The sequence below is a fragment of the Rhinatrema bivittatum genome, chromosome 14, assembly GCF_901001135.1.
Source record: "Rhinatrema bivittatum chromosome 14, aRhiBiv1.1, whole genome shotgun sequence".
Classification (NCBI taxonomy): Eukaryota; Metazoa; Chordata; class Amphibia; order Gymnophiona; family Rhinatrematidae; genus Rhinatrema; species Rhinatrema bivittatum.
The window spans coordinates 1,783,917-1,796,155 of record NC_042628.1 but is presented as its reverse complement, the minus strand read 5'-3'; the positions used below and the strand labels follow the sequence as shown (position 1 = coordinate 1,796,155).

General features: G+C 46.8%; 1 protein-coding gene across 2 annotated transcripts; it reads left to right on the top strand.

Moving 5' to 3' along the window:
* AQP8 (aquaporin 8) lies at window positions 1–11,936 on the top strand. 2 transcript variants are annotated; one of them, XM_029577219.1, is made up of 6 exons: window positions 1–144; window positions 1,789–2,043; window positions 4,180–4,306; window positions 8,996–9,210; window positions 9,945–10,079; window positions 11,142–11,936. In XM_029577219.1, exons 2-6 carry the CDS (start codon window positions 1,796–1,798, stop codon window positions 11,182–11,184), a joined length of 768 nt encoding a protein of 255 aa, XP_029433079.1. In that variant the 5' UTR covers window positions 1–144; window positions 1,789–1,795; the 3' UTR covers window positions 11,185–11,936. The 2 variants fall into 2 exon arrangements, with proteins under 2 accessions (XP_029433079.1, XP_029433078.1); XM_029577218.1 differs by having other exon boundaries at window positions 7–162.
* Window positions 11,937–12,239: the final 303 nt, after the last annotated feature.

Below are 12,239 nucleotides of genomic sequence, written 5' to 3'. Positions count from 1 at the left end.
TCAAAAACAATTTCTTTTTGCTCTCCTCAGCTGGAGGTGCAAAAGTGCTTCCCAGCGATAAGTGGACCTGCACACTACTTTGAATTAATATCCCACTTCTGGATTTTCCTACCCTAACGTTTTCGACAGCTGGAGAAATACATAGTAGGTTTACTGCGGAGAGTGAGTACAACGCAGTAATATTCAATTTACTGTAGGGAGGGAATGTGCACCCGGCTTATTGCAGGTAGGGAGCAGGTACCAGTAAAACCCAGCTGCTTACAAGGAGGGAGAATGCATCATTAACACCCGGCTTAGCGTGGGGAGAGATCGTGCACCAGTAACACCCGGCTTAGCGTGGGGAGAGATCGTGCACCAGTAACACCCGGCTTACCGTGGGGAGGGAGCGTGCACCAGTAACACCCGGCTTACCGTGGGGAGGGAGCGTGCACCAGTAACACCCAGCTTACTGGGCGGAGGGAGCGTGCACATTAGTACCCATCTTAGTGTGGGGAGGGAGCGTGCACCAGTAACACCCGGCTTACCGTGGGGAGTGAGCGTGCACCATTAGTACCCATCTTAGTGTGGGGAGGGAGCGTGCACCATTAGTACCCATCTTAGTGTGGGGAGGGAGCGTGCACCATTATTACCCATCTTAGTGTGGGGAGGGAGCGTGCACCATTAGTACCCATCTTAGTGTGGGGAGGGAGCGTGCACCAGTAACACCCGGCTTACCGTGGGGAGGGAGCGTGCACCAGTAACACCCAGCTTACTGGGCGGAGGGAGCGTGCACCATTAGTACCCATCTTAGTGTGGGGAGGGAGCGTGCACCAGTAACACCCGGCTTACCGTGGGGAGGGAGCGTGCACCAGTAACACCCAGCTTACTGGGCAGAGGGAGCGTGCACCATTAGTACCCATCTTAGTGTGGGGAGGGAGCGTGCACCAGTAACACCCAGCTTACTGGGCGGAGGGAGCGTGCACCATTAGTACTCATCTTAGTGTGGGGAGGGAGCGTGCACCATTAGTACCCATCTTAGTGTGGGGAGGGAGGAAGCACGTCGTAGTAACACTCAGCTCTGTGCACAGCCCCTTGCTCACCTAAAGCAGGACAGCTCACTGCGTGCCAGGCTAGCGAGAAGGAGAAGGCTCTTCTTAGAGCAAAGTACGGTCATCTGAAAAGCAGGGAGTGTCGTCATTATCTATACTTTAAAATTCTGTTTGGTAAATTACTGATGTTAGGAGGCAGACGAGATTCTGCTGGAGACCCCAGAGTCTGTGACAGATTCCATTTCCTATATCATATTGCACTCTGTCCCCTTGACTTCCCTCCTGTGCCTGTCCTGTTCCTCCCCTCATTCCAAATCCAGCACCAAACAGCTTCAAACAGGGCGTTTCTTCCACAATTTGACATTCTCAAGGTGAGATGGCAGCATAGTAAAATGTAGGTGCACTTCAGAGTATATCGATGAGGAAACGGGTCCCAGCAGAATTTCCTCAGGCACATTTCTCCTGGACCCAAAGTAATGGCACTTCTCTAAACAAATTTCAGCCCAATCCGTTCTGCCAGAGCCTCCATGATACACGGACACACATTCAGACACCTTAAGTGCTTTGCAAAGGTAGGAAACACACCTGAGCAGTGATGGAAGGTAGTGGCTGGGATGTGCGAATTTCTGTAGGAGGTCTGCAAGGCAGGTCTCACCCAGGAGCTGCCCCTCTGGATGGTGCATGGATTGACTCAGGCTGACAGTGAGGTGTTCTGTGTAAATTGCCACTGCTATAGGCTCAAGACGCACCTCTTTTGCAGCCTTCCCATGTCGGCGCCAGAGTTTGCAATGTCTTTGAAAGATCATGACCTGGATGCAGAGCATAAAGTGACACAGCCACACTGGTACGAGCGCTATGTACAGCCCTGCATCGCTGAGCTGCTTGGTACAGCCATTTTTGTGTTCATTGGCTGTGTCTCGGTCATCGAGAATGTGGAAAGTACCGGGAGACTGCAACCAGCACTCGCCCATGGACTGACTCTCGGACTCACCATTGCCATCCTAGGAGGCATAAGGTACCGGTGCATTTATATTCAGCCACTTCAAAGCAAATTACATTCAAGAACTGTGGGAACACTGCATGTGCTGTAGTCAAGCAACAAATTCTTTGGGGTCTCTCCTTAGTCAAGGCATAGGAGGCAGTGACTTATTGCAGAAAACAGAATAGGACTGAGCAATCATTTCTCTCAATGGAGAAAGACAAATAGTGGAGCACCACAGCTGTCTGTACAGGGACCAGTGCTTTTTATTTATAAATGATCTGGAAAAGGGATCAAAGTAGTAAATCACAAACAGATTGTGAGAAATTGCAAGACAGGGTAATTGAGCAAACAGAATATTGGGAATTATTAGGAAGGGAATGATTAATAAAACGGAAAATGTCATAATGGCTCTGTATCACTCCATGGTGAGACCACACCTTGAATACTGTGTACAATTCTGGTCGCCGCATCTCAAAAAAGATATAGTTGCGATGGAGAAGGTACAGAGAAGGGCAACCAAAATGATAAAGGGGATGGAACAGCTTCCCTATGAGGAAAGGCTGAAGAGATTAGGGCTGTTCAGCTTGGAGAAGAGATGGCTGAGGGGGGATATGATAGAGGTGTTTAAAATCATGAGAGGTCTTGAACGAGTAGATGTGAATCGGTTATTTACACTTTCGGATAATAGAAGGACTAGGGGGCATTCCATGAAGTTAGCATGGGGCACATTTAAGTCTAATCGGAGAAAGTTCTTTTTCACTCAACACACAATTAAGCTCTGGAATTTGTTGCCAGAGGATGTGGTTAGTGTAGTTAGTGGAGCTGGTTTAAAAAAAGGTTTGGATAAGTTCTTGGAGGAGAAGTCCATTACCTGCTATTAATCAAGTTTACTTAGGGAATAGCCACTGCTATTAATTGCATCAGTAGTATGGGATCTTCTTAGTGTTTGGGTAATTGCCAGGTTCTTATGGCCTGGATTGGCCACTGTTGGAAACAGGATGCTGGGCTTGATGGACCCTTGGTCTGACCCAGCATGGCAATTTCTTAAGTTCTTATGTTATTAAATGGCAGATAATCATATGTGGGAAAGTGGAAAACGATGCATATAAGGAAGAATCATCCAAACTATAGTTACACGATATGGGTTCCATATTAGACATCACCACCTAGGCAAAGGATCTTGCAGTCTCAGTAGATAATACTTTTAAATCCTCAGCTCAGTGTGTGGCCACGGTCAAAAAAGCAAATAGAATGTTAAGAATTATTAGGAAAGGAATGAAAAATAAAACTGATAATATCATAATTCCTCTTTTTCGCTCTATGGTGCGACCTCATCTTGAGTATTATGTGCAGTTCTGGTCACCGTATCTCAAGAAAGATATAGCAGAATTAGAAAAGGTACAGAGAAGGGCAACCAAGATGATAAAGGGGATGGAAAATTCCCCTATGAGGAAAGGCTGAAGAGGGGCTTGCAGAAAAGAGAGCTGAGGAGAGAGCTGGAAATCTATAAAGTCAGGAGTGGTGTGGAATGTGTAAATAGGGAATGTTTATTTATCCTTTCCAAGAGTACTAGGGACTAGGAGACTCCATGAAGCTAACAGGTGGCACTGTTAAAACAAATCAGAGAAAGTATCTTTTCACTCAGTTATACAATTAAACTGTCAGTCTTCATGTCCCCACTGAAACTTTAGTGCGGATAGGACACTAAACACGAAGTTATTAGGGATACACTCACTGCTTTACATGACTTGTTCAAGGATATGCTGTAATGGTGTCAGAAATGGGATAGGAACTTGGTTTCCAGGAGTCACAGCACTAACCCCCAGGTTCACCTGCCACTGTCAAACCTAATGGCATAGGCTGGTGTTTAGAATGCTGTAGATAAAATTCTTAGTGCTGACTTTCTTCCTTCCTTTGCTTGTTTATTTGTTAATTCTAACAGATAATATTATAAACCAGTTCTTGCATGTTCCATCTGCTTCAGTTTGAATTATATTTGGTACAGTGTACTGCAGGTGCTATGTGATACCACCAATAACCCTCGCTCATTCAAGCGATGTGGCACATGTCAGAGCTGTCACTTGGAGCAATGTGATATCAGAGCCTTCAGATGTATGGATTTATAGTGTGGTCATTACGTGTCCTCTCATGCTTTTCCTTGTGTTGCAGTGGTGGGCATTTTAACCCAGCCGTGTCACTTGGGGCGTGGCTGATTGGTGGCCTGAATATAGTGCTGCTTCTGCCATACTGGGTGTCCCAGCTGTGTGGTGGGATGATAGGGGCAGCTCTTGCAAAGGTACGTGTGCAGATTCTACCACTGACTTCACAGATGAACTCACCGCAAATGTGGATATTTATAACATGACATATGCTTTCACTATATGATTGGTGGAAGTCGGTGAAATACACCTTTAGTTTTCATAACCATGGGGTCTCTTCTTTAATCAGAGAAAAAGAGATGGAAAGTAATGAGAGAGAAAAGGATCAGGTAGAGAATTTATTAGCACCATAGAAAAAATAACTGCATTTTCTTCTCTCAAAATGCATCATCAGTCCTGAAACGATTGTGGATATCACAACCTGCCAGAAAAGCCACTGGCTCCAGTGGACAGAGAGAAATGTCAGCGACTTGTGTCCCTCCAGCATTTCATTGTAATACACTGAAGGATGTCCTGGGAGCGCTGCGGGCAAAGCTTAGGTCCTAAGGCTGGTGTCTGTCTGTCTGCTGAATTATAGAAGTGATGGAAGCTGTGTGACGAACACCTAGTGGTGAAGATGGAGTCTTTGTGGTGAATGTGTAGTTTGGCAGTCTGTATAGTAGGGAAAGAGGCTGCGTGCTGAGCATGTAGTACTAAGGTATCCGTGTGGTGAACATACAGTGGTAAGGTATCATTTGGTGAATGTGAGGTAGCGACAGTCTGCATGATGAACAGGTAGTGGTGAAGATGGAGTCTTTGTGGTGAATGTGAAGTTTGGCAGCCTGTATAGTAGGGAAAGAGGCTGCGTGCTGAGCATGTAGTACTAAGGTATCCGTGTGGTGAACATACAGTGGTAAGGTATCATTTGGTGAACGTGAGGTAGCGACAGTCTGCATGATAAACAGGTAGTGGTGAACATGGAGTCTTTGTGGTGAATGTGTAGTTTGACAGCCTGTATAGTAGGGAAAGAGGCTGCGTGCTGAGCATGTAGTACTAAGGTATCCGTGTGGTGAACATACAGTGGTAAGGTATCATTTGGTGAATGTGAGGTAGCGACAGTCTGCATGATGAACAGGTAGTGGTGAAGATGGAGTCTTTGTGGTGAATGTGAAGTTTGGCAGCCTGTATAGTAGGGAAAGAGGCTGCGTGCTGAGCATGTAGTACTAAGGTATCCGTGTGGTGAACATACAGTGGTAAGGTATCATTTGGTGAACGTGAGGTAGCGACAGTCTGCATGATAAACAGGTAGTGGTGAACATGGAGTCTTTGTGGTGAATGTGAAGTTTGGCAGCCTGTATAGTAGGGAAAGAGGCTGCGTGCTGAGCATGTAGTACTAAGGTATCCGTGTGGTGAACATACAGTGGTAAGGTATCATTTGGTGAATGTGAGGTAGCGACAGTCTGCATGATGAACAGGTAGTGGTGAAGATGGAGTCTTTGTGGTGAATGTGAAGTTTGGCAGTCTGTATAGTAGGGAAAGAGGCTGCGTGCTGAGCATGTAGTACTAAGGTATCCGTGTGGTGAACATACAGTGGTAAGGTATCATTTGGTGAATGTGAGGTAGCGACAGTCTGCATGATAAACAGGTAGTAGTGAAGATGGAGTCTTTGTGGTGAATGTGAAGTTTGGCAGCCTGTATAGTAGGGAAAGAGGCTGCGTGCTGAGCATGTAGTACTAAGGTATCCGTGTGGTGAACATACAGTGGTAAGGTATCATTTGGTGAATGTGAGGTAGCGACAGTCTGCATGATAAACAGGTAGTGGTGAAGATGGAGTCTTTGTGGTGAATGTGAAGTTTGGCAGTCTGTATAGTAGGGAAAGAGGCTGCGTGCTGAGCATGTAGTACTAAGGTATCCGTGTGGTGAACATACAGTGGTAAGGTATCATTTGGTGAACGTGAGGTAGCGACAGTCTGCATGATAAACAGGTAGTGGTGAAGATGGAGTCTTTGTGGTGAATGTGAAGTTTGACAGCCTGTATAGTAGGGAAAGAGGCTGCGTGCTGAGCATGTAGTACTAAGGTATCCGTGTGGTGAACATACAGTGGTAAGGTATCATTTGGTGAATGTGAGGTAGCGACAGTCTGCATGATAAACAGGTAGTGGTGAAGATGGAGTCTTTGTGGTGAATGTGAAGTTTGACAGCCTGTATAGTAGGGAAAGAGGCTGCGTGCTGAGCATGTAGTACTAAGGTATCCGTGTGGTGAACATACAGTGGTAAGGTATCATTTGGTGAATGTGAGGTAGCGACAGTCTGCATGATAAACAGGTAGTGGTGAAGATGGAGTCTTTGTGGTGAATGTGAAGTTTGACAGCCTGTATAGTAGGGAAAGAGGCTGCGTGCTGAGCATGTAGTACTAAGGTATCCGTGTGGTGAACATACAGTGGTAAGGTATCATTTGGTGAATGTGAGGTAGCGACAGTCTGCATGATAAACAGGTAGTGGTGAAGATGGAGTCTTTGTGGTGAATGTGAAGTTTGACAGCCTGTATAGTAGGGAAAGAGGCTGCGTGCTGAGCATGTAGTACTAAGGTATCCGTGTGGTGAACATACAGTGGTAAGGTATCATTTGTGAATGTGAGGTAGCGACAGTCTGCATGATAAACAGGTAGTGGTGAAGATGGAGTCTTTGTGGTGAATGTGTAGTTTGGCAGTCTGTATAGTAGGGAAAGAGGCTGCGTGCTGAGCATGTAGTACTAAGGTATCCGTGTGGTGAACATACAGTGGTAAGGTATCATTTGGTGAATGTGAGGTAGCGACAGTCTGCATGATAAACAGGTAGTGGTGAAGATGGAGTCTTTGTGGTGAATGTGAAGTTTGGCAGTCTGTATAGTAGGGAAAGAGGCTGCGTGCTGAGCATGTAGTACTAAGGTATCCGTGTGGTGAACATACAGTGGTAAGGTATCATTTGGTGAATGTGAGGTAGCGACAGTCTGCATGATAAACAGGTAGTGGTGAAGATGGAGTCTTTGTGGTGAATGTGTAGTTTGGCAGTCTGTATAGTAGGGAAAGAGGCTGCGTGCTGAGCATGTAGTACTAAGGTATCCGTGTGGTGAACATACAGTGGTAAGGTATCATTTGGTGAATGTGAGGTAGCGACAGTCTGCATGATAAACAGGTAGTGGTGAAGATGGAGTCTTTGTGGTGAATGTGAAGTTTGGCAGCCTGTATAGTAGGGAAAGAGGCTGCGTGCTGAGCATGTAGTACTAAGGTATCCGTGTGGTGAACATACAGTGGTAAGGTATCATTTGGTGAATGTGAGGTAGCGACAGTCTGCATGATAAACACGTAGTGGTGAAGATGGAGTCTTTGTGGTGAATGTGAAGTTTGGCAGTCTGTATAGTAGGGAAAGAGGCTGCGTGCTGAGCATGTAGTACTAAGGTATCCGTGTGGTGAACATACAGTGGTAAGGTATCATTTGGTGAATGTGAGGTAGCGACAGTCTGCATGATAAACAGGTAGTGGTGAAGATGGAGTCTTTGTGGTGAATGTGTAGTTTGGCAGTCTGTATAGTAGGGAAAGAGGCTGCGTGCTGAGCATGTAGTACTAAGGTATCTGTGTGGTGAACATACAGTGGTAAGGTATCATTTGGTGAACGTGAGGTAGCGACAGTCTGCATGATAAACACGTAGTGGTGAAGATGGAGTCTTTGTGGTGAATGTGAAGTTTGACAGCCTGTATAGTAGGGAAAGAGGCTGCGTGCTGAGCATGTAGTACTAAGGTATTCGTGTGGTGAACATATAGTGGTAAGGTATCATTTGGTGAATGTGAGGTAGCGACAGTCTGCATGATAAACAGGTAGTGGCGAGGTGCCTTTGTGATGAATGTGTCATAGTGATGGCGTTTGATGAAGGTTTGGTAGAGACAGATTATGTATGGCAAATATTGCCAGTCAATTGATGGACTGTGTGGTTAACCAGTAGTAATGATAGGGTTGGTGTGATAAATGGGCTGTAGTGATGGTGTCTGTGTGGTGAACATGTAGCAGTTTTATTTATTTATAATTATCTCATCTTTCCATAACCAAGGGAAGGTGAGATAGGGGAGATATGATAAAGACATTTAAGTACCTCCAAGGTTTCCATGCACAGGAGATAAAGCTCCTTCAACAGAAAGGAGGGATCATGGGATGAAAGTAAAAGGGGAGGAATCAGGAGTAATCTTAGGAAATATTTCTTCACAGAGAGGGTGGTGGATGCATGGAACAGACTCCCAGTGGAGGTGGTGGAGATGAGGACAGGATCTGAATTCAGGAGAGCCTGGGACATGCACAGGGGGTCTCTTAGGGAGTGATGGGAATTGTAAAGGTAAATTAGTTGGGAGGATGGGCAGACTGGATAGGCAGTGTGGTCTTATTCTGCTCTTATGTTTCTATGTTTCAAATTTGATTATGCATTGTCCAGTAAGAATCGAAAATTATGCCCAGAATTCTCTCAATTTGGCATAAAAATTCAGCTTTGTAGAAATATGGAAGGACAGAAGGCTGTCAATGATTGTTTCCATGTTATGATGATTTAGATATAACTTATTTTCAAACACCAGACTTCAGCCTCTTCCAGGCAGCGCTGTAGTTTCTCAGGACTCTCTTATTGATCATTCCCAGGACTACAATGTATTTGAATGTCATCAGCATACATTACATATTTGCAGTCAGTTCTACCACTGATCCTTGCAAGTGGCTCAACATATAAGTTAAATTTGAGCAGTGACCGCGTGCGCATGGTGGATGTGTCATAGCAACAGCGTCTGTGTGATAAATGAGTTGTAGTGACAGCATCTGTGCCGCCATAGGCAATGACCACGGAAAATCGATTCACGAATTCCACGGGTGCGGCCTTCACCTCTGTCACATCAGATGCGCAGATCCCGAGTGCTATCGGAGGAGAGATCGTGATGGCTTTCCTCCTGGTCCTGGCTGTCTGTATGGGAGCCATCAACCAGCAAACCAAGACCCCTCTGGCACCGTTCTGCATCGGCTTCACCGTCACGGTCGATATCTTAGCAGGGTAGGCTGCCTTTCAGATCTTCCCCTATTCTGAGCTGCGGGTTTCCATGCTAAAAGTATCAAAATAGAAACCACCAGGGAATGAGCTTCCTCTGCTAAGTGACGTTGAATTACGAGTAGGATTGTAATTAAGTGATTCTCCTTCAGCTGCAGTGGCAGGGGTGCGGTACAGACCTTAGCAATAATTCTCGGGCCAGGCCCATCTGCAGAGGCCCAGAAAGTTTTATAACAGGAGAAGGATCTCTGTGTGCAGGAAAGACTCTATTTTACCTTTCCCATGCTCCCTTCTCACTCACTTGCCTTGTTTGGGTTTTTATAGCTTCACAGTTTCTTCCTGCTCCTTTGGGCTTTTGGAAGAATCAGAACCAGCCTCTGTTGGGCTACTTAGCTGAGAGTTCCTCAGTGTAAAATCCTCTTCCCATCTACTCAGCCATTGCAGGGACAGTGCTCAGGCTGGGCGCCTTCAGAACTCCACGTCTGGCCTGTAGGTGTCAGCACTGAGCAGCGGCTGAGACATCCCCCGGGCTCCAGCCCCAGCCGAGCCTCTTCTTGCTGTGTCCACGTTCCGCGTGAGCTGAGAACCGGGGAGTTACACTCTGGGAGACATTTGTTAAATATTATTGATTGCTCTTAACCTTTCTTGGTACAGAAGTTTGAATATCGCCTCTTGCTGCTGTCAGAAGCAGTGCGCAGCACAAAGTGAAGCAATGCTGACCTCACTCTGTTCCCTTGCAGGGGAGATGTCTCCGGAGCCTGCATGAATCCTGCACGAGCATTTGGCCCAGCAGTAGTAGCAAATTACTGGGACTATCACTGGGTGTACTGGGTAGGGCCTATGGTAGCCGGCCTGTTAGTAGGAGCCTTGATAAGGTAAGACGCTCTTCTGCTAACTCGAAAGAGAAGATTTATCCATAAAGTGGCAATTTCCACACTGCACTGGGAAAAAGTCCATGAGTACTTTTGCTTTGAAATTTTCATGAAGTACAAAGTTCCTGCAGACAGTTACACCTGCATAGAGCTGAAAACACAATGTGTGCCCCCCATACCCACACACACACACCCAGAGCCTCCCTCTCACACACACACACCCAGAGCCTCCCTCTCACACACACACACCCAGAGCCTCCCTCTCACACACACACACCCAGAGCCTCCCTCACACACACACACACACCCAGAGCCTCCCTCTCTCACACACACACACACACCCAGAGCCTCCCTCTCTCACACACACACACACACCCAGAGCCTCCCTCTCACACACACACACACATATATACACACACACCCCCAGAGCCTCCCTCTCTCACACACACACACACACACCCCCAGAGCCTCCCTCTCTCACACACACACACACACACCCCCAGAGCCTCCCTCTCACACACACACACACACACCCCCAGAGCCTCCCTCTCACACACACACACACACACCCCCAGAGCCTCCCTCTCACACACACACACACACACCCCCAGAGCCTCCCTCTCAGTGCTTATCTGCATCAAGAGACAATTAACATGGGTAGAATCACTTTAGAAATTGGCTATTATCTGATTTTATTATACACGGTTATCGCACGGGAAGCGATTTCTGGCTCAGTTACGTTCCATGCCCTTGGCCTGCTCCCCTCTGCTCGCTCATCCTTCTGTTCTGCTCTGCACCCTGGGTCCTCCTCTTTCTGTTCCCCGACTACTGCTCGCTCCCTCGTTTCTGTTTTCTGTGGTCTTGACCCTCTTCTGCGAGTCTGGGATGGAACTTGGGAAGGCCTTGTGCCTTTGACATAGTGAACGTGCTTTGGTTACCACAGGTTTATCATCTGAGAAGTTTCCTACTATAATTCCATTTTTTCAGATTTTGTAAACCATTTCATTTGCCATCAGTGTATTCTCTAGGGCTCTGTAATGATAGCTTTTTATTCCTTCCTTAAAGGCTCCTGCTGGGTGACAAAAAGAGCCGACTGTTCCTGAAGTGACCGTGACCTGCATCTGAGCAGATTGAACATTGCCTGTAACTCCGCTGTGAGCAGCAAGGGTTACAAGTCACTGTCTTGCAGCCAATGAGGAGAGTCCCAGACTTCAAACAATTATTCGTGAAAGGAGACGTCTTCTAAACTTAAAATTCTGAAACAGCACCAGAACTCTGTGTCCAGTTAACCAGATCTACCCCAAAAGCAGCAGCCAGGACACCTGCACCTAGGGGGGGAGGGCAGGGATGGGCACGGGCGATGGGTTCCAAATCTAACCTGAGCTACGCATAAGAGAGACAGAGCGAAGCATCCCTGCACCCCAAAACCAGCCCCAAAGGAGAGGAATGGGGAAGGGGGTGCTGCGTGGAGAGGACGCTGTGCAGAGTGAGACTGAGGTACACGGGCAGAGCTACATCGCTCTGGGGCAGGAGGGGTTCTCCATGCTGCAGGACCTTATTAAAGTTCATCCTCAGGTGCAGACATGCAGCAGGGACCTCTCTCCAGTTAGGAACTGATTCTGCAGTGCTGCTTATCCAGGAATCTCTTCTCTGTTATACGATGGCAGATAAAGACCATGTGACCCATCCAGACAGCCCCTTCCTCAGAGTTCCTCTGTGCTTGTCCCCTGTCCCCATTCCCACTGCCACTACTGGGAGGCCGTTCCCTACATCCACCACTAGAAGATTGGGCGTCCAAATGGCAGGTGAAATTTAATGTGGATAAGTGCAAGGTGATGTTAGGTTCCATATTAGGTGCTACAACCCAAGAAAGAGATCTAGGAGTCATAGTGGATAACACATTGAAATCGTCGGCTCAGTGTGCTGCGGCAGTCAAAAAAGCAAACAGAATGTTAGGAATTATTAAGGGAATGGTGAATAAAATGGAAAATGTCATAATGCCTCTGTATCGCTCCATGGAGAGACCGCACCTTGAATACTGTGTACAATTCTGGTCGCCGCATCTCAAAAAAGATATAATTGTGATGGAGAAGGTACAGAGAAGGGCAACCAAAATGATAAGGGGAATGGAACAGCTCCCCTATGAGGAAAGACTAAAGAGGT